At 42.3% G+C, this 22,862-nt stretch overlaps 1 protein-coding gene across 3 annotated transcripts in view; it reads right to left on the reverse strand.

Annotated features, from left to right (window-relative positions):
• The window catches only part of AHI1 (Abelson helper integration site 1), a 458,771-nt gene that overhangs the window by 237,773 nt on the left and 198,136 nt on the right, over nucleotides 1–22,862 (reverse strand). For all 3 annotated transcript variants that reach the window (XM_073627325.1, XM_073627324.1, XM_073627326.1), the window contains exon 16: nucleotides 18,805–18,935. In XM_073627325.1, the coding sequence (XP_073483426.1) occupies nucleotides 18,805–18,935 (131 nt within the window). The remainder of the gene's footprint in view (nucleotides 1–18,804; nucleotides 18,936–22,862) is intronic.

A 22,862-nucleotide genomic window follows, 5' to 3' on the forward strand; every position in this document is an offset into this window, starting at 1 on the left:
CAGCCAGGGGAGAGTGGCTGGCCTCTTATGCCCTGTACACACTATAGGATTTTCTGACAACAAAATCCTGGATTTATTTCCGACAGATGTTGGCTCAAACTTGTCTTGCATACACACGGTCACACAAATGTTGTTGGAAATTCCGAACGTCAAGAACGCTGTGATGTACAACACGTACAACAAGCCGAGAAAAATGAAGTTCAATAGCCAGTGCGGCTCTTCTACTTGATTCTGAGCATGCGTGGAATTTTGTGCGTCGGAATTGTATACACACAATCGGAATTTCCGACAATGGATTTTGTCGGAAAATTTGAGATCCAGATCTCAAATTTTGTTTGTCAGAAATTTCCAACGGAAAATGTCCCATGGACCCTCCACACGGTCGGAATTTCCGACAACAAGCTCCCATCGAACATTTGTTGTTGGAAAATCCTATCGTGTGTACAGGGCATTAGTCCGAACACATGGAGAGCTGACAGACAAACATTACTGCATAACCATAACAATCCTGTTTTCTTATATGACGAACACAGCTTCTCGTCATTCTTGACCATGGGGACTTCCCAAAGCAGTCCCTCAAAGACAGGCGGGTAAACAAACAACTGGCTTGCCTATAGCAGAGAGGGAGTTTATACCAGCTAGGAGTGCCATAGGCAGTGCTGTGTTGTTTTTTTCTGCCTAGTGTCCTACTCCTGTAGGTGGCACTATAAAGCCTATAGTCAAGAATGAAGAAGAGAACCCAAGTCCATCAATGAATGTAAGAGAAACATCTTTAAACACAAAATGATGAGATTCATCATGTCATGTCAAAACGCCTATCTATTTTAAACCCTTTAAATCAGTGGTCATCGACCCTGTCCTCAGGGCCCACTAACAGGCCAGGTTTGCAAGATAACTGAAATACATCACAGGTGATATCATTTGCTGCTCAGTGATTGCAGTATTCTAGTCTGCATCTCCCCAATGAAACACATAAAACCTGGCCTGTTAGTGGGCCCTGAGGACAGGGTTGATGACCACTGCTTTAAATCACATACAGTAATACTTTGGATTGCGAGTACCCGGTTTACGAGCATTTCGCAATACAAGCTATTTTTAAAAAAAATTCCTGACTTGATTTGCGAGCGTTGTCTCACAAGACGAGCAGGATTCAAGCCTCTAGGGTGTGCAGTACTGCATGTGGCCAGAGGTGCGGGGGCGCCGGTGATGCTCAGAGACCACTTGGAGACCCTCAGTTCCTGAGAGTCTCCGAGTGGTCTCTGAGCATCTCAGAGTGTTTCCGAGTGTCTCCGGCGCCCCCGCACCTCTGGCCACATGCGGTATTGCACACCCTAGAGGCTTGAATCCTGCTCGTCTTGTGAGACAACGATCGCAAACTCTCAAATGACCTACTAATGGCTAAAGCCAATGGACACTATTCTGTACTACTTCTCCTGGATCTCTCTGCTGCCTTTGACACAGTGGACCACCCCCTCCTCCTCAAAAAACTCCACTCCTTTGGTCTCCGTGACTGTACTCTTCGCTGGTTCTCATCCTACCTATACCACCGCTCCTTCAGTGTCACTTACAACTCTACTTCCTCCTCTCCTCTTCCTTTCTCCGTTGGGGTCCCCCAAGGTTCTGTTCTTGGACCTCTCCTTTTCTCAATCTACACCACCTCCTTGGGTCAGTTGATTGCCTCCCACGGCTTTAAATATCATCTCTACGCTGATGACACCCAAATCTATCTCTCCACCCCCCAGCTCTCTCCATCTGTCTCCTCACGCATTACCAACTTACTAGCAGACATATCAGCCTGGATGTCACATCACTTCCTCAAACTCAACCTATCCAAAACCGAGCTCATGATATTTCCTCCCTCAGGTGCCACTTCCCCTGATTTCCCTGTCAATATCAACGGCTCAACTATCAACCCATTTCCCCACGCCAAGGTCCTAGGTGTAATCCTGGACCCTGAACTAACCTTTCGACCCCACATTCTATCATTATCCAAAACTTGCCGCCTCAATCTCCGCAACATCTCCAAGATACGCCCCTTCCTAACCAATGTCACCACAAAGCTTCTAATTATTTTATATAGTGTATGATCCTTTAAAGTGAACGTGCAATTCCTCTGTAATGTGTAAGTGAATACTACAATATATGGGTTTGGTTTAAATTAGCCCCACCTCCACTGTAAAACTTCACATTTCCAACATATCAAATCATACCAAGCAAACCAACACTTTCGAAAATTATTAAGTAGCCTCCTTTTAAAATTATTGGGGTCCGTGACAAAACACACTGTTTGGGGGCTATCAGTATCCGTATGAGGTTACCATATATCCCCAATATATATGGTGACTAAAGTGCACTGTGCATAAAGTGGAACCAAAGTGGATTAAACCTCTATAATACAGTAGATTAGACTTCCTCAAAATTCATATATAATAAATTCACATATAAAAAATATACATAAAAATAGGAATCCAGACCATAGACACTCAAATAAAAAGTAGCGAATATGAATACACATCTGTGAAAAAGTCCCTGTGATGGACCCAGGCAGAGTTAGAATGTCTTATTTTTAGAGACAGGAATATTAAGAATGTCAGGATCGGTTGACATGCATTTAAAAATGCCCAAGGGGTGATAAAAGGTGACTTCCGTGCTTGTAGAAGCTGGTGACTCCAAGTGCTCCCCCCCCGTGCTCCCCCACTCACCAGAATCCGTCACCCCCTAGGGGGTATTGGGCAGAGGAGTGGGTGTCTCTGGATGACTGCCTGTGATGGATGTCCCTCTTAGGCTTCACTGCTCCGTAAGTTCCTTCGGGTACACCGGTGATGAGGGTCCCATTCTACTGATCCAGGACCGGGTACCTCCACTAATATCCACCTCCGTACTGCTAGATCCTCCTCCCGCAAAGAAATAGACAGGGGGCTTGCATAGTGAAGTACGTCCAGTTTATTCAAAGTTTAAAAAGACTCAAAGAAAGCATTACAACCACGGCTGGGTGCGAAAGATGGGATCGGGAACGAATCCGAGCGTGCGTCCCACCTTGCGTTCCAGCCGGCTCTTCCGGGTATGACGTGTGAGCGTGACTCCGCCTTACGCGTTTCGTCATCAGACGTTGTCAAAGGTCAACGTCTGATGACGAAACACGTAAGGCGGAGTCACGCTCACACGTCATACCCGGAAGAGCCGGCTGGAAGGCAAGGTGGGACGCACGCTCGGATTCGTTCCCGATCCCATCCTTCGCACCCAGCCGTGGTTGTAATGCTTTCTTTGAGTCTTTTTTAAACTTTGAATAAACTGGACGTACTTCACTATGCAAGCCCCCTGTCTATTTCTTTGCGGGAGGAGGATCTAGCAGTACGGAGGTGGATATTAGTGGAGGTACCCGGTCCTGGATCAGTAGAAGGGGACCCTCATCACCGGTGTACCCGAAGGAACTTACGGAGCAGTGAAGCCTAAGAGGGACATCCATCACAGGCAGTCATCCAGAGACACCCACTCCTCTGTCCAATACCCCCTAGGGGGTGACGGATTCTGGTGAGTGGGGGAGCACGGGGGGGAGCACTTGGAGTCACCAGCTTCTACAAGCACGGAAGTCACCTTTTATCACCCATGTCAACCAATCCTGACGTTCTTAATATTCCTGTCTCTAAAAATAAGACATTCTAACTCTGCCTGGGTCCATCACAGGGACTTTTTCACAGGTGTGTATTCATATTTGCTACTTTTTATTTGAGTGTCTATGGTCTGGATTCCTATTTTTATGTATATTTTTTATATGTGAATTTATTATATATGAATTTTGAGGAAGTCTAATCTACTGTATTATAGAGGTTTAATCCACTTTGGTTCCACTTTATGCACAGTGCACTTTAGTCACCATATATATTGGGGATATATGGTAACCTCATACGGATACTGATAGCCCCCAAACAGTGTGTTTTGTCACGGACCCCAAAAATTTTAAAAGGAGGCTACGTAATAATTTTCGAAAGTGTTGGTTTGCTTGGTATGATTTGATATGTTGCAAATGTGAAGTTTTACAATGGAGGTGGGGCTAATTTAAACCAAACCCATATATTATAGTATTCACTTACACATAACAGAGGAATTGCACGTTCACTTTAAAGGATCATACGCTATATTAAACAATTTTCACTAATTTTATTCATTTATTTTTGGCACATGCGTAGGGATACATTTACCTAAGGGACACACATTTAGTTCTTTCCTTTTTATATTTATATACTTTTTATTTTTTTGACCTTCAATTAACACCTACTTTAAATAGGGCAGCGCCAATTCCCCAGTTCTCTCCTTTAAATACTTTTAATTAACTCCTATTAGGAATTAATTAAGGGGAGGCTGCAGTCCTTCTAAAATATTTTCCTAAGCGCGGACTTCTAATCTATTATCTCTACAAAGCTTCTAATGCACTCCCTGGTCATCTCCCGCCTCGACTACTGCAACTCCCTCCTCATTGGTTTACCTCTAAATAGGCTATCCCCACTTCAGTCCATCATGAACGCTGCTGCCAGGCTCATCCACCTCACAAACCGCTCAGCGTCTGCTAAACCCCTCTGCCAATCCCTTCATTGGCTGCCACTCAGTCACCGAATTAAATTCAAGATACTAATTATAACTTACAAAGCCATCCACAACCTGGCCTCCAGCTACATCTCTAACCTAGTCACAAAATACCAACCTAATCATTCTCTTCGCTCCTCCCAAGACCTCCTGCTCTCAAACTCCCTTGTCACCTCATCCCATGCTAGCCTTCAGGACTTCTCCAGAGCCTCCCCCATCCTCTGGAATGCTCTACCCCAATCCGTCCAATTTTCTCCTACTTTATCCACTTTCAGACGATCCCTGAAAACTCATCTCTTCAGAGAAGCCTATCTGGCCCCCACCTAACAACTGTACATTTATCTTCTCAATCAGCACATCACCCACAGTTATTACCTCTTGTATCGCTTGACCTTCCCTCTTAGATTGCAAGCTCTAAGGAGCAGGGCCCTCTGATTCCTACTGTATCAAAGTGTATTGTATTTATACTGTCTACCCTCAAGTTGTAAAGCGCTACGTAAACTGTTGGTGCTATATAAATCCTGTATAATAATAATAATAATAATACACCAGCAGTGGCACTGAAACGCATTATCTGAGTTTCAATTGATTCCAATGGGGAAACTCGCTTTGATATACAAGTGATTTGGATTACAAGCATGCTTCTGGAACGAATTATGCTCGTAAACCAAGGTACTACTGTACTGACAAAAAAAGTCACTAAGACGACCAAGGCAAAATGGAGAGCAGCTAGTCCTCTACTTGCATGTACATTCTTAGTAATATTTCCGAATTTACAGTCAGTATTACCCATCATATAATGGAACAAAAATACTTAGCTTTATACTTTATTCGTAGGCTCCTAAACCGTTCCTTTTTAAATACTAAGGGGTCTATTTATAAAAAACTTTGCTCAATCAGGAAACATACCACAATGTCCACTATATGGCACTGAGAATCATAGGGGATAACCATAATAGACAAAACACAGAACCTTTTCATTCTGACTGTGCGAAGGTTTGTCACATTCATAGAGCAAAAATTTATTTTTTTTTTTTTTTACAAATAGACCCATCATTTCTTGTTCTTATCAGGAAAAAGGGCATACGTGATACGTTTATGCAAACATGCCATTTATTCCATGCCCTCATTCCCAGGCACCTCCCCTATAATCCTATCCCGCTCTGCAAGTCCTCAGTTTTGGAGCAAACAATGCAGGCAAACAAGGAGAATTTAGGGAAGGGTGGCCTGTGTCCTGTACTGTACTCTAAAATATGGAATTTACAGGTAGGTCAAAATTCCTCTGCACTTAATCATACAATGCAGGACTCAGGTGACTTACTTATACACCATGGGATGTCCCTAAGCAATAAATACAGGGGTGGGCAACAACTAGGCAAACGGAAATGTACCAACAGGCCCAAACACAACAGGGGTAAAATGCCCATGTTCAGAGTTCCACTGCAAGAACCTTGTATCCGCAGAAGACTGGGCAGCCGCCTGGTAGAACTTTGAAAGAGTATGAACAGAAGACCAGGTAGTGACCCTACAGAGTTGAGCGACAGACTTAGTGGCTAAAGTTCCAGGGCCCCCCAACAGATCTGGTGGAGTGTGCGCGTAACAGCGCAAAAAGAGATTTTTGTTTGTGAGCATAAGCTCTTTTCACATTCCTTATCCACTGTGCAATGTGGGAGACTCCCAAAAGGAAGAAGGAGGAAGGTGCTCTGGTCTGATGAGACTAAAGTTGAACTTTTTGGCCATTAGAAAACGCTATGTCTGGGGCAAACCCAACACATCACATCACCCAAAGAACACCATGCCCACAGTGAAACATGGTGGTGGCAGCATCATGCTGTGGGGATATTTTTGAGCAGTCGGGACTGGGAAACTGGTCAGGGTTGAGGGAAAGATGGATGGTGCTAAATACAGGGATATTCTTGAGCAAAACCTGTACCACTCTGTGTGTGATTTGAGGCTAGGACGGAGGTTCACCTTCCAGCAGGACAATGACCCCAAACACACTGCTAAAGCAACACTTGAGTGGTTTAAGGGGAAACATGTAAATGTGTTGGAATGGCCTAGTCAAAGCCCAGACCTCAATCCAACAGAAAATCTGTGGTCAGACTTAAAGATTGCTGTTCACAAGCGCAAACCATCCAACTTGAAGGAGCTGGAGCAGTTTTGCAAGGAGGAATTGGCAAAAATCCCAGTGGTAAAATGTGGCAAGCTCATAGAGACTTATCCAAAGTGACTTGGAGCTGTTATGCACATTGACTTTTTCTGTTATTTTGTCCCATTTGTTGTTTGCTTCACAATAAAAAAAAAATCTTCAAAGTTGTGGGCATGTTCTGTAAATTAAACGATGCAAATCCTCAAACAATCCATGTTAATTCCAGGTTGTGAGGCAACAAAACAAAAAATGAAAAGGGGGGGGGTGAATACTTTTACAAGGCACTGTATGTCCAATAAGGGTTAAATCCAGATAATCGATTTGCTCAAAATCATATTTGTATCTGAACACTAGGTTCAGGTGGTTGTCATTTAACTACTTAAGCCCCAGAAGATTTGGCTGCTCAATGACCAACCTCAGAGTCACGTGCAAAATGTTTTCTCAACATCAAATTCCTGACAAAACGATTAATGTCCAAAATGTTTGAAAATACATCAAATTGATGAGTGGGGGGAAAAAGATAATCCTTTAGACAACAAAGAAATTTCACTATCAGATAAAGTGATGGAAGACAGTACCTATTCCTTGGGTTTTCGATTGCGCCTTGGATATCTCCTGTAGCTTGTTTTGTCCTTTCTTCCTTCCTTCCACTTTGTGTCCTTTTATTTTTCCTTTTTGTTGCTGTGTGTTGTTCTGCAAGTTTTTTGGAGGAATGACAGGGAGCCGTGTTTGGAAAAAACAGAATTAACTGAGCTGGATGATGCATTCAGAGATCTAGAGTCAGCTGTATCAGAAAACTTTAATTGAATATCGGAAGCCTCTGGTGAGCTGAAGTTCACTCTCTTGTCCGTTACTGATCCAGATCTCTTTTTAAGGATTGAATGTGGAAACCCCTGACCACATTGACACATACACAGTACCCTTTTCATAATCTTTCAGGTCTCATAAAAACTTTGACCTTTGTGTTTCCATTATTTCCATCTCAAAGATTTTGTTTGGAGATCCTGATTTAAACTACCATATGATGGTACAGAAGACATTTGTGCAATTTGTTCCTTTAAAGACACAATGTCCCGATTCACTTGAATAAGCATTTTTTCTTCAAAAGACATAATACGTTTCATAAGACTTCTAGAACACTCAGTGAGTATATCGTTCCACTCCACTTGAAAAGCCTCAGAGTATACCATTGATGGTGTTCTTTTTAATTCTTAGTCCTCTAGGTATCGCGCTCTCATCGATATATCTCTGTAAGCCTGTATAGTGCCATCATAATCTCATTTCTTTACTTATCAAAGTCTTCATTTTGTCAAAAGAAGATTTACATGTAATTTCTGATGTAGGTATGCTCTCCTCTTTAGTGAGAACCTGTGTTAGCTTGATGCATCGATTTGGTATTGTTAGAATCATCTGAATAATCTCAGATTGGTCTGTCAATTGGATCTCTGTATCCTGCTGTGTGCTCATATTTGACATAATGTGACTGAAGCTGAACTCACACTCACAAAATTATATGCAAGTCTCTCTCATCAGGAGCGAGTGCTGGAACTAAAGCATAGAAGAACAGGGAAAAGACTCACCCAAGCTCTACTGCTATATGGAAGTTGATGAGCGGACTTGGTGCACTGGCTGTGTAGTTCACTGTCCATAATAGAAGAAATTGCAGGCAACCCAAAGCTTCTTCTTTTAAGAATTTTATTTGGCACAATAGCAGTGAACAATCCACATAACGCGAACGTGTTTCGGCCAAAGGCTTCCTCATAGCATAAGTTAACAGCATTAAAAATCAAGCTTTTATAACAAAACAGCCCCTTTGAAAAAAGGGAAAAGGGGTGGTACAATACTTAATTGACAATCATGAAATTGATTAGTCATAATATGTGAACAGACCAAGTGAGATGAGACAGTGGGAAAGAGAGAAAAGCATTCTGAAAAGAAAAAGGAGCACAAAACAGAAAAAAATCAACCATATAAATCCCAGAGGGGAGTATATTTATTTCAAGTGGATCTTCATTAGTGGAGTGGAATGACATGCTCACTAAGTATTCTATAAGTCTTATGAAACTTATTATGTCTTATGAAGAAAAAATGCTTATTCAAGTGAATCAGGACATTGTGTCTTTAAAGTAATAAATTGCGCAACTTTCTTTTGTACCGTCATATGAGAGTTTAAATCAGGATCTCCAGACAAACATAAAAAATCTTGAGATGGAAATAATAGAAAGAAAAAGATCAAAGTTTTTAACGAGGCCTGAAAGATTATAAAGAGGGTAATTAGAGTTTTCTAATACAGCTGATTCTAGATCTCTGAATGCATCATCCAGCTCAGTGGGTTCTATTTTTTCCAAACACAGCTCCCCTGCCATTCCTCCAAAAAGCATGCAGAACACCACACAGCAACAAAAAGGACAAATAAAAGGACGCGAGGTGGAAGGAAGAAAGGACAAAACAAGCTACAGGAGATATCCGAGGCACAATTGACAACCCAAGGAATAGGTACTGTCAATGTGTTAAACTATTCTTCCATCACTTTATCTGACAATGAAATTTCGTTGTTGTCTAAAGGATTACCTTTTTCCTCCACTCATCAATGTGATGCCTTTTCAACCATTTTGGACATTAATTGTTTTGTCAGGAATTTGATGTTGAGAAAACATTTTGCACGGGACCATTGTAGAGACGGAACTGAAGAAACTGAAAGAAAAATCTAGGTTACATTAATTCTCCAATAAATTTAATTGAACTAAAACCCGAGTTCCTGTCTCTACAAGGAAAGAAAGATAGGAAGGATATCACCATCCGCCAGGCTGATAAGGATGATGCAATGGTAGTGTTATGCCGCGTACACACGATCTGACTTTCTGGCATACTTGGTCCAGCACACTTTCCGACGGACTTTGTCCGCCAGGTGCGCCGGACTTTAAAACGGACGGACTTGCCCACACACGACCGGACTTTCCGGCGGGCTAAATCCACCCGTCTTTCCAACGGACTTTCGCCGGAGTTACGGCGGACTTTCAGAATGAACGGACTTGCCCTCACATTTTGAATGTGACTCAGGTGCGACGGGACTAGAACTAGACTTTTATCGGCGAGATTGACACCTTGCGAGCCCCGTCGCGGGTCATACCAGGCCCTTAGGTCTGGTATGGATTATAAAGGGAAGCCCCTACGCCGAAAAAACGTCGTGGGGTCCCCCCTAAAATCTATACCAGACCCCGATCTGAGCACGCAGCCCGGCCGGTCAGGAAAGGGGGTGAGGACGAGCGAGCGCCCCCCCTCCTGAACCGTACCAGGCCGCATGCCCTCAACATGGGGGTGGGTGCTTTGGGGGAGGGGGCGCCCTGCGGGGCCCCCCCACCCCAAAGCACCTTGTCCCCATGTTGATGAGGACAAGGGCCTCTTCCCGACAAACCTGGCCGTTGGTTGTCGGGGTCTGCGGGCGGGGGGCTTATCGGAATCCGGGAGCCCCCTATAATAAGAGGGCCCCCAGATCCCAGCCCCCCACCCTATGTGAATGAGTATGGGGTACATGGTACCCCTACCCATTCACCTAGGGAAAAAGTGTTAATAATAAAACACACTACACAGGTTTTTAAAATAATTTATTAAACAGCTCCGGGGGGGGGTCTTCCTCCGGCTTCGGGGGTCTTCTTCCGGCTTCGGGGGTCCCTCCGGTTCCTCTTCTCCCGGCGTCCGGTTGGTTCTTCTCCGCTCTCTCTGGCCTCTTCTCCCGGTGTTCCAGTTCTTCGGCCGGCTCCTCCGCTGTCTTCAGGCCGCTCTTTTGCCAGCGGAGGTCCGGACTTCTGGGCTTCTCTTCTCCAGATGTTGACACGATGCTCTCTCCAGCTGGACTGCTCTCTGTGTGCTCCGTTGTGACTTATATAGGCGAAGACCCCGCCCCCTTATGATGTCACAGTCCCTGGGCATGCTGGGACTGTGACGTTTTAGGGGGCGTGGTCACCGGGTGATGTTGACCATTTTTTCGGCGTAGGGGCTTCCCTTTATAATCCATACCAGACCTAAGGGCCTGGTATGCCCCGCGCTCACCACAATAGGAAAATTTGTTTTTCCTATTGCAGCGAGCGCGAAATGCAATACCCTGCTCTTGCGTCGTATCTGGTCTGTTGGACCAGCATACAGACGAGCGGGCTTTCCGTCGGACCAGCACACAGACGAGCGGACTTTCTGCCAGAAACTGAGTCCGACGGAAACATTTAAAACATGTTTCAAATCTAGGTCCGGCGGGCTTTTGGGAAAAAGTCCGCCGGAGCCTACACGCGGTCGGATTGTTCGGCGGACTCTGGTCCGCCGGACCAAGTATGCCGGAAAGTCCGCTTGTGTGTACGCGGCATTAGATACTGACAGCTACAAGGCTGAAGCACTCAGACAATTAGCTGATACAAACACCTATTGTGTGTTCAAACTGATCCAATTACGGATTTAAAATTGAAATTATCCCACTTGCTAGATGAGGGTAAAGAATTGAGAGTAATTGATCAGAAAACTTTAGATTTTCTATTAGTGACCAAACCTATTACTCCAATTTTCCACCATCTCCCAAAAGTCCATAAGGACCAGTTTCCCATTCAGGGTCGCTCTATAGTGGCAGGAATAGGGTCCCTGCTGGAAAGACTAAGCGAGTGGGTAGATGAACATCTACACCCGTTCGTTACACGCTTACCAGGATATCTCAGGGACACAGGACATCTCCTAGCCCATACACATGAAATTAGGTGGCCCTTAGGGTGTACATAGACTACCGTTGATGTGAAAGCTCTATATTCATGTACAGTTGTGCTCATAAGTTTACACACCCTGGCAGAATTTATGATTTCTTGGCCATTTTTCAGAGAATATGAATGATAACACAAAAACATTTTTCACTCATGGTTAGAGTTTGGCTGAAGCCATTTATTATGAAACAACTATGTTTACTCTTTGTAAAGCATTATGGCAACAGAAACTACCCAAATGACTACCCAAATTACCTTACATCGCTTCGCGTTTAGGACACTAGGGGCGCGCATCCAGAGCCGATGCGAGTGCCCGGCAGGCACGATGACCACCGGACTCCCGCGATCGCTCGTGACAGAGCGAGAACCAGGATCTGTGTGTGTAAACACACAGATCCCGGTTCTTTCAGCGGAGTAGAGACAGATCGTGTATTCATACTATGTATGAATACCGATCTCTCTCTCCTCCTCGACAGACCCATCCCCCTACACTTAGAACACACCTAGGGACCACAGTTAAGCCCTTGATCCCACCTAGTGTTAACCCCTTCCCTGACAGTAACATTTATACAGTAATCAGTGCATTTTTATATCACTGATCGCTGTAAAATTGTCGATGGTCCCAAAAATGTGTCAAAAGTGTCCAATTTGCAGATCACCACCATTACTAGCAAAAAAAAAATAATAATAAAAATGCCATAAATCTATCCACTATTTTGTAGACACTATAACTGTTGCGCAAACCAATCAATATACGCTTATTGCAATTTTTTTGCCAAAAATATGTAGAAGAATGCATATCGGCCTAAACTGAAGAAAAAATTAGTTTTTTTGATAAAAAATGTGGATTTATTATAGCAAAAAGATTGTTTTTTTTCAAAGTTGTCGCTCTTCTTTTGTTTATAGCACAAAAAATAAAAAAACTGCAAAGGCGATCAAATACCACCAAAAGAAAGCTCTATTTGTGGGGGAAAAAGGACGTCAATTTTGTTTGGGTACAGCGTCACATGACCGCACAATTATCAGTTAAAGTGATGCAGTGCCGTATCGCAAATAATGGCCTGGTCATTGAGTAGCCCAATCTTCTGGGGCTGAAGTGGTTAAAGGTAACCACCCTTACCTGTGATCTGTTTGCTTGTAAGTAGTGTGTGTATAAAAGGTCAATGCGTTTCTGGACTCCTGATAGACCCTTGCATCTTTCATCCAGTGCTGCACTGAAGTTTCTGGATTCTGAGTCATGGGGAAAGCAAAAGAATTGTCAAAGGATCTGTGGGAAAAGGTAGTTGGAGGCTTTTTGCCAAGAGGAATGGGCAGCTTTACCACCTGAGAAGATAAAGAGCCTCACCCACAAATACCACAAAAGACTTTAAGCTGTCATTGATGTTAAAGGGGGCAATACACAGTATTAATTACTGGGGTATGTAAACTTTTGATCAGGGTCATTTGGGTAGTTTCTGTTGCTATTATGATTTAAAAAGAGTAAAGACAGTTGATCGATAATAAATGGCTTCAACCAAACACTAACCACAAGTGAAAGAAAAGTTTTTGTGTTATCATTCATATTCTCTGAAAAATGGCCAAGAAATCATAAATTCTGCCAGGGTATGTAAACTTATGAGCACAACTGTATACCCCATACATTAGCTTTAGAAGCTGTCAGATACCATCTTACACATTATAGCTCATATAATGAGGAACTATGAGTTTTTGTACAGGGCAATTTCATTTTTACTGAAGCATAACAATTTTTTTGTTTGATTCAGTTTATTCAATGTCCAATGCCTAGAAGCGTCCATGGGGGCAAAGTTTTCACTGTCTCTGGCAAATTTATACATGGGTTGGTGGGAGGAGACTTTTCTCTTTAGCCATAACAATCCTTTCAGAAAGTAGATCAACTGGTACTGTCGCTTTATAGATGATTTGATACTTGTATGGAAGGGTCCAGTCCATGAAATCGATTTTTTTTATTCACCTCAACTTAGAGTTCAGTTAAAATTATAATTTTGAGCAAATCGATTATCTGGATTTAACCCTTACTCAGAATGGATTAGTCAGTACCAAAACGTTTTAGAAAGGAATGTGCTGGTAACTCCCTTTTATTTGCCACAAGTTTTCATCCACCACATACAATCAAAGCACTCCCCATTGGGGAATTTGTGAGAGCAAGGAGGAATTGCTCTTCACAATCAGACTTTGATCATGAATGCAATATGGTCACTGATAGACATAGACAATGGGGCTACAATGATTTTTTTGATTGAGAGGGGTAGGAGACTGGCAGAGCGGAGAGATCGCAACAATCTCATTGACATTGGAACAAGTAGTAAGACAACTAAGCGCTCTCATCATAATTTCAGAGCGCCTCATTTTGTCACCGCTTATTCCAGGATCATATCCACGTGGCTACGGCACATGTAGTCAGTGTTGTAGACATAATAAGAGCAAAACAGTGACTTCTTTCTCTACAGGTGAGGTATATTCCCTTAAGAATTACATTAATTGTAATTCTAAGCATGTAATTCGTCTTCTTATTATTACACAGGATTTATATAGCCCCAACAGTTTGCGCAGCGCTTTACAAAATTAAGGCAGACAGTACAGTTACAATACAATTCAATACAGGAGGAATCAGAGGGTCCTACTTGTTACAACTTACAATCTAGTAATTTACAATCTAGTAATTTATGTCATTGAATGCAAAGCCTATCAGCTGTAGTATATAGGATGCACAATGCGTCCACTGAGGGTCAGGATATCGGAGCATTATAATGACATACTGACTTCCAATGCTAAGAATATATCTAACATGTCTAAACATTTTAGAACAGTACATGCAGGGAACTTTGACCATTTTTCTTTTTTTGGTTTAGAACAAATCAAGACATCACCAAGAGGGGGTGACATAAACCGCACCCTACTCCAGAGAGAAGTCTGGTGGATTTCCACCCTTAATACCAGAATTCCAGTGGGAATGAATAATAGGATGAATATAAATTTGATTTTTGAAATAAATATACTCCCCTCTGGGATTTATAAGGTTATTTTTTCTGTTTTGTCATCCTTTTTCTTTTCAGAATGTTTTTCTTCCTTTCCCTCCCACTGGCTATCTCATCTCACTTGGTCTATTCACATGTTTTGACAAATCAATTTCATGATTGTCGAGTATTGTACTGCCCCTTTTCCCTTTTTTCAAAGAGTCTGTTTTGTTATAAAAGTTTGATTTCAATGCTAACTTATGCTATGGGGAAGGCTTCGGCCAAAATGCATTAGCATTATGTGGCTTGCACACTGCTATTATGCCAAATAAAATTCTTATAAGAAAAAGCATTGGGTTGCTGGCGATTTCTTCTATTAAGGACTAACAGGGGTTGATTTACTAGAACTGGAGGGTGCAAAATCTGGTGCAGCTCTGCACAGAAAATAATCAGCTTCCAGGTTTTATTGTCAAAGCTTAATTGAATAAGCTGAGGTTAGAAGCTGATTGGCTACCATACACAGCTGCACCAGATTCTGAGTGTTCCAGTTTTAGTAAATCTCCCCCACAGTGAACTACACAGCCAGTGCACCAAGTCCGCTCTTCAACTTCCATATAGCAGTAGAGCTTGGGTGAGTCTTTTCCCTATAGTTACAAGTGAACGCATTCCCTTGTGAGGTAATTATGGAGTTGTGTGGGAGATTAAAAGGTTAAAAACGTCCGTTAGGATTACGCGCTACTCAAGTGTAAACCGTCTTGCAAAGAATCCTCATAGTGAAAGGGAGGGAGGAAGCACCTCAGTACCTTATATGGTCTCTAGGTAACAGTGGCATGTGTGCGACCAGTGGTGTGATGTGACACCTAGTCCTCCCCCGAGTATGAGTCATGAGTGACTGAATTTTAGTGGCAAGTTTAAAAAGTTCACACTGAACACATTCCAAACACATACGAGGGGGCGTGGCTTGGCGCACGGCAAGGATGGAGACACACTAAGGAGCTCCTTGGCTACAGCAGCTCTTTTGCTCGTTCCCCCGGCCTCATAAGGACCACGTGATGGGCAGATTGACCCGACACACAGCGCACAACCGACAGCAGCATTCCTCCACCTTAACAGCAGTGAGAAACATCTCTAAATCACAAAATCTCCTCACGAGGCAGCATGTCAGGAAACAAGATGGCACCGGCCCGCAGAGATGAGGAAAACAGTAAGGAATCTGCCTCAGCATCAAAGGACATGGTAAGCAGAGAATCTCCTGCAGACATGCACCTCACTATTTCAGCTAGGACAACGATAGCAGCAGGCATAAAATTAACCTTTTCAGCAGCGATTACAGACCTGAAAGCTGACATACTGGTTTTGACAGAACAATTAACTGCAGCTCAATAGGCAGGGAAATACAGGGACAGGGCTATCAAAAGGATGGAGCAGATTACTACTACCCACTCTCAACACTTCATTGATGTCAGCAGACATCTAGAAGACCTCGATAATCAGGGGAGACAAAACAACCTTCGGGTAAGGGGGGTCCCAGAGTCGGTCACACCAGAACTGGCCCTGCACAAAATTTTTCAATAATATATTGAAACGCCAACGAAGAAGTCGTGGGCAAGGCTCGACAAAATGATGCAATAACTTTTAATGACAACACAATCTTGATATTTCAAGACCTGTCCCGGATAACTTTAGAGAACAGGGGGGCTTTATGTCTTACATATCCGTGACTCTGGACTGTATATAAAGTTGAGGCTTTGCCCATCACTGTGGGCATACCTCAGAAGGGGTCCTCAGGACCGGTTTCCATAGTGCTGGATCCGTATAGCACCCAGCAGCTAACTCAGTGTCCTTCACCAAGTGACAAGCAACTTACAGGCTGTCGCTACAGTGTGGGGCCTGGGTACAGTTCCAAAGGTTTAACTGAGGTTGCACTGATCCAGATACACTGCTTATGCATAGAAAGTAGAGGACAGTGGGGGGGGTGAATGAAGAATCAGAAGATAAAATAATAAAGAAACATTTTTAAACTAGAGTTGTAGTAAAGTTGGTTTCTCCATAAAGGAGACAAGATCCGTCATCTACAAAGACTAGCAAAAAAACGAGGACTCATGGAGCTTTGGTAGGGATATAGGGGTGGGTGTGTCCTCAAAAGCTTGTAAAGTGTCCAATTACTTGAACTTACAAGCCGATAACTCAGAGTGTATGAATCAATTGCCTGTGTCCTGTACTCTATGACTAAGATAATTTTTTTAACTGAAACACCACTAGACTGTAAATTGTACTTATAAAAGATACTTTGGCTTATAAACATTTGAGCTACACTATAACAAATCATTAATCATACTGTTTATCCACGCAAACATGCTCAAGTACATATAGAAACTGCTGTACTAATCGTGAAATAAAGATGTTAGAGAATGCAGTTTAAATATTACATTTAAAGAAGATCAACTACGTCTAGTTATGAAAAAGGGCCTTACATATTAAAACAAAAGAGAATTAAAAAATGACTACTTTACCAAGATGTTTAGCTGTGAATAAGAACACTAAAATCACACCTACTTTTTTCCAAGACATTTAACTATGTAAGCTGTATAGCAGCCAAAGGGTTCAGGGCTAAAAATATTCCTGCAGCTCTATTAATTCCAAAGGTAAAGTAGATGCCTGGACACCTTGAAACCAGTATCGGAAACTGTTTCAAATTCAGAGTACAGTCAAGTCAAGGTAAATCAGAGCCCAAAAAAAAGATCTGAGAAATCTCAAGTAACTAATAGTAAGTAGTAATTTTAAAGACCGGGTACAAGTACTTTTTAAAGACCGAGTAAAGACAGAGTACAAGTACTGATACTTTTTTTCAAGTACTCGCCGATACCAATTACCGTTTTTTGTTTTATGTCATGTGACAGTGGCACTAATATGCAGCACTGCTGGTCACTAATGAGGTGTGGACTGTGTCATAAGTTTTTTTATTTATTTATTTTTTACAAGTTATGTTTTGGGGGGGGGCTTTTTCTAAACAGACCCTTGACATCTCCCCTTTGAGACAGGGAAAGGGACTGAGGACACAGACTCCCCAGTCCCTTTCACAGCAGCCTCAGCTGCACTGAAGATGAATGGTCAGAGCTTGTAACTGCCCTCATTGCCGCACCGATCAATGGTCGGTGCTTGTAACTGCCCCCATCGCGGCACCGATCATCTATGAGACTGCCCACCTGAACCCCCCCCCCACTGCTATACTGAGGATGCTGGGTGTACTGGCCTCCTGCCAGGTATCGAGTCAAGCATTAGAGATGCAACCCTAATCTCAAGCAAGTAGTACGTTAGATAACTTGTTGGTCTTTTGGCGATCATGTATTTGTGGTATGCAAACAGATCCGAGCTTCCTTCATTAATCAGTGAAATATGAGTGTTTGCATGAATCTAAGTACTGCAAAGGAAAGCCTAAACCTTTATTTTGACAAGATGGCAGAAAAATCCTACGCAGAGCAATAACAGCTTAACATAACAGGTAGTCAACTGCTGCTACCAAGTTCCCTTCACACTAAAGTAACACCACACACACTTAGGCTCCATTCACATGTGTGCATTTTATGTGCATTTAGGTGTGGTGCACTAAAAAAGTCCTGCATTTTGCATCTTTGATGCACTTTCATCAAAGCAAGTGTTGTTGTCATGTACCTGGGTGTATTTGGACTGGGATGTTCCTGGTCCCACAGCTGCAGTCTTACTTGTGCCACAGAGGAGCTCTGGAGTTATCGCTATGTTCCCTAAGTTTGATGCATTACCTTGGACTCACTAGCCCCACCTGCTGCCAGCTGTGGACAATCTACAATCAAAACAGCCCATAAATAGCAGCACTTCCTATCCCTCGGTGCCCGTTTGTTTGGACTAGCTTCCTGGGTGTTTTGACTGCTTTTTGACTTTGGATACTGTATTTGAACTTCTGCCTGAATTCCTGACTACTCTCTATCCTGCTGATTTTGTACTTCACCGCCAGCTCGTGTATGACCTTTGCCTGCCTGACCAATCTCTGGATTTCGATCGTGTACCACTTTGCCTGATCTGTTGCCACCCTGATCTGCCTAAGTTTTCGTCTGAATCCTCAGCACACAAGCTCCAATTCGGACACTACCTATTCACAGGTACCTTACAGTTCTAAAGTGTTTAATTGTAACACGCCTAAAACACATGTAAAATGCGTCTAAAAAGCACTGCGTTAAAATCGCACCGCACAGATGTGATCTGGCATATATATATATGTATATATTTTAGTGTCCTAATGCCTAGGCTGCAGCAATTTCTCCACATCAATATTTTAAACAGTCTAATATAATTAGCAAATACACATCAAACATGACGTGAAACATACCTGTTTCTGCATTCCAGACATATGCCATCCCATCTTCACTCCCTGCTATAACAAATGTTCCACATGGTGTAAAGGCACTGTGAAGTTTTTCCTTGCAATTTGTTGCACCAATATATTTTTTGGCAGCCAATCTAATGAAAATAAAAATGTATTACAGTTTCCCATATGAAGGTAAACTAAAATACAGTGTATACAGTAACTTCAGCCAAGGAGTGTGGTAAATGAGATTAAGGTACAATTTCAGTAAAACGCTGGAACTTCTGCAGTCATGATTCATTTTTACTTTTCAGTAGTGGGAAAAACAGGTGACCAGTATTGAAAATGTGTGTGAAGTAAATTATTTTAATATTTTACATGAACTTGAGAGGGATGTTGACACCCCTACTTCAGAGGTACATGACAACTTTCAACTACCAGTCATGGTTGGGGAGTCAGAGGAAACTTCTCCAGAGCCAGAAATAACAGCTATACCCTGACTGTGGTCAGGGAAAATTTTGGGACCAAGCAGTTGCAGGATTACAAAATGGCAAATGCATTAAAAAAGATAAGGTGATATTCTGTATACCTAAAGAATCAGAAGTTAACCTGGTATACCCTATTTTGTAGTATACCATGACTAACTGTATCATGGCAAGAAGGAACTGGAGCAAGGTGTAGAGCAAATGGTAGTTCTCCAGCCTCACTCAATTATAGTGTTGCATCTGGCTCATTTTCATGTGTTGGGTGGTCATTTAGAGGTAGAGAAAAATCAAAAGAGCAGTTTGAGGAGCCATTTTTCTAACCCATTATTCACAAAGCAGCAGATAAGTATTGTACATCTTGCCTTGATGATCATATTAATGCATCCCAGGCACATTTCTGAAGTCTGCTGGCACCCTTGCCTATAATAGAGGTCCCTTTTAAGAAGCTTGCTATGGATCTGGTCAGTCCACTGCCAAAGTCCACACAGTATACAGAAGCAAACCTTCTCAAAAACACATCTTCTAAGGTCATAGCAAAAGAGCAATTCCTAAAGAGCTGTGTCGGTTGTTGAAAATTACTCACCTCCGTGTACCACAACCAAAATGATAAGCTGGTAGTTCAGTTAAATAGCGCTACTTATTGGGGGGGGACCACTGCGCTAAGAAATAATATATAGTCGCCAGCATAGGATGCACTAAACGTGCATTACAACTATGCCTAGCAGAACAAGTTGCTAATATTAAACGAGGGTTCAAGGACTATAATTTATCTAGGCATTATGCCAAATATCATGGCGGAAACCCAGTGGGTACCTTGTTTTTTGCTTTGGATAAAATCACTCCTCATTAGAGGGATAATAATATGGTTAGATCCATAACTAGGTTGGAGACCTGTTGACATAAAGTCTTAAAGTCGATTGGGACTTAAAATGTTTTATTAATAATAGCGTATTTTTACAAAAAAATTTGAATATATTTTTTATTTTTTATATATATTGTTTTTTATTGGATCATTTTGTGTGTGTTTTTGGGGGTTTTACAGTATGTTTTGTTAAGCAATGTTTTCTGGCTGGAACCTAAAATTCTATTTTTTTAAATATTTATAAATATTTTCTTTTGCTTCGGTTGAATTTCTGGTTCCATCTTTGGAGGCTAATTGTGTCTTCTTTTTCTCCATTACATGGAGATAATTTTGCATCCTACTGCGGGTTCTTATTATGCATTATCCTCCCTCCACTGGTGGCACTATTTCAGTATGTACTTTATCTCCCAGTATGGACATTCAGCGGCCAGCAGTCAAGATGGTGCTGCTGCTCTATTTATAACCGGCCAACGTGATGAGGTGTCACTTCAGACCATCCCCAGACAATGTTATTTATAATGAAATGCGTAGGGTGGGGCCGACAGCGAGGTCATCACGTTGTTCATCCCTGACTGGTCGGCTTAATCTATGCCCGGAGGGGAACCCATAGGAGCGCCGCACATGTCCTTTTTTGGATACTTGCTGAGCTTTTTTATCCTGGAATCTTGTAAGTGTCTCTTTTGCCAAATAAACATTTTATACTATATTGCACTATGAGAGCATTTTTCTTGTTTTTACCTTTGAGTGCTTAAAAGTCAGCAGCTACAAATACTGCAGCTGCTGATTTTTGATATATGGACACTTACCTGTCCAGGTAGCCCGCAATGTCGACAGCCTAGGGTGCATCCACTGCCGGTAAAGGAACCCGGCAGTGAAGCCTTTCAACTTCACAGCCGGTTCCCTGCTGCGCTTTCTAAATGACCTGTTGGCGGAGAAAGGAGGGGGGCCGAACTTCCGAGAGATGGTGCCATCTCCGGAAGTGGGGAAGGGGACCTGTCAAAAACAGATCCCTGTTCCCCCCTCCCCCTTGAAAGGTGTCAAATGTGGTACCAGAGGGGGGAGGAGACCAATAAGCGGAAGTTCCACTTTTGGGTGGAACTCAGCTTTAACTCTCCGTGCTTGTTTTGACCACCTATAATTTAGTGGTCAGTGTTATCTGGGAAGCAGCTTCAATAATGGTTTCATTTTGCTGCCAATCTGGATCAGCATCACAGTTTTCTAAACCTGTCTGTCATCTATCACTGAGCACAGAGGACATTCGATGTTTGTTGGATTCTGCTTTATGGACTTTTTTTTCACTACTTGTATTTACTTGTTTATATGAGTGAGGGTTTCATAATTCCCCTCTCTTATGCTACTTACTATTGTCACTTTTTTTGATCATTTTTAGTGCTGCATCCCATTTATATTAGCACTCTTTATTGCTATGCTATAAAAAGTGCCTGATAAAGATGGAAAATACTGGGATGCCTGTTACTAAAGCTGAACTCCATATCTTTTGATTTACTTTACATACTATGTCCCTCACTAACATGTGAGGAAGCTGGATGTGCGGTATAAACTGTATGTAGCTGCGGCTACATAAAGCATACCGCACCGTGTTCCGGATTTGAGACAAGAATTCCTGTCTCATACCCAGAACACAGTAGAATCTACCACAGCAGCGCTCAGCCATTCAGAGTAAGCAATGTATTCTATCAATGAATACAAATTGGAATTGGTTATAAACCTCTTATGGGATTTTATCGGCAATCAAACACATGAGCATAGGAAGTTGTGTAAAAATACTTTTAACATTCAATAAAAATGGCCAGTAACATTGGCCTTATCTTAAAAAGACAGCATTACATTACACATTTACAGAAAATAAAGAACATAAGGGAGCAATAAATGTCACATTAATACTAAATAGACAGTGGCACAACCAGTTGTGATCTGCAGACTGAGATGACATCACCACAGCCCATTTAAAATGGAAGAAACCAATTTGTTTCGAACATGTATTATCTAACGTTCTTCATCAGGGAAGTACCACACTACAAAATAATGACATTATTGTCAAAAACACAGATGTTCAGATACTGTTTTTACCAAAAAAATGTTTTTGATCACATATAACCTTTTCCAACTTACATTGTGAACATCTACAGGTTCACATGTGACCCCAATTCGATACATTGGGGATGGTGGCAAGTAACCCACATATGAGGGACAAAAATATCTGTTGCATGAATCCTGGGTGGAGAATACACCCAACATTCCACAATTTGTTCTTCAAATGCGGGGGACATTCTCTTAGAACCTTGCATAAAAAAATATGCTGTTTAATGTTTGAATATGGTTGTTAGACTGCATATTGGGATTTATTTGTGATGCAGGAAAGGAATGGGAGACTCAGGTGCTTTCTTACCAAAATGATTTTCAGAAAAAGGAACAAATAGAGTCTGGACTCTGATTGATCTCTACTCTTCACAATTAACTAAAACTTTAGGAAAAAAAATCTGCCTTATTTTGGCATGGGAATGCCTTTGAAACATATTTAACCACATGCCGACCAGCACACACCGATATATGTAGGCACAATGGCACGGCTGGGCAAATGGGCGTACAGGTACGTCCCCTTTAAATCACAGCATTGTGGGCACGTGTGCCCGCCGCATACTCCGCAACCGCTCCCGCGGACTCGATGTCCGCCGGGGGCCCACGATCTTGTCATGGAGCGGCAGAACAGGGAG

This window comes from Aquarana catesbeiana, linkage group LG04 (genome assembly GCF_042186555.1).
Source record: "Aquarana catesbeiana isolate 2022-GZ linkage group LG04, ASM4218655v1, whole genome shotgun sequence".
Classification (NCBI taxonomy): domain Eukaryota; kingdom Metazoa; phylum Chordata; class Amphibia; order Anura; family Ranidae; genus Aquarana; species Aquarana catesbeiana.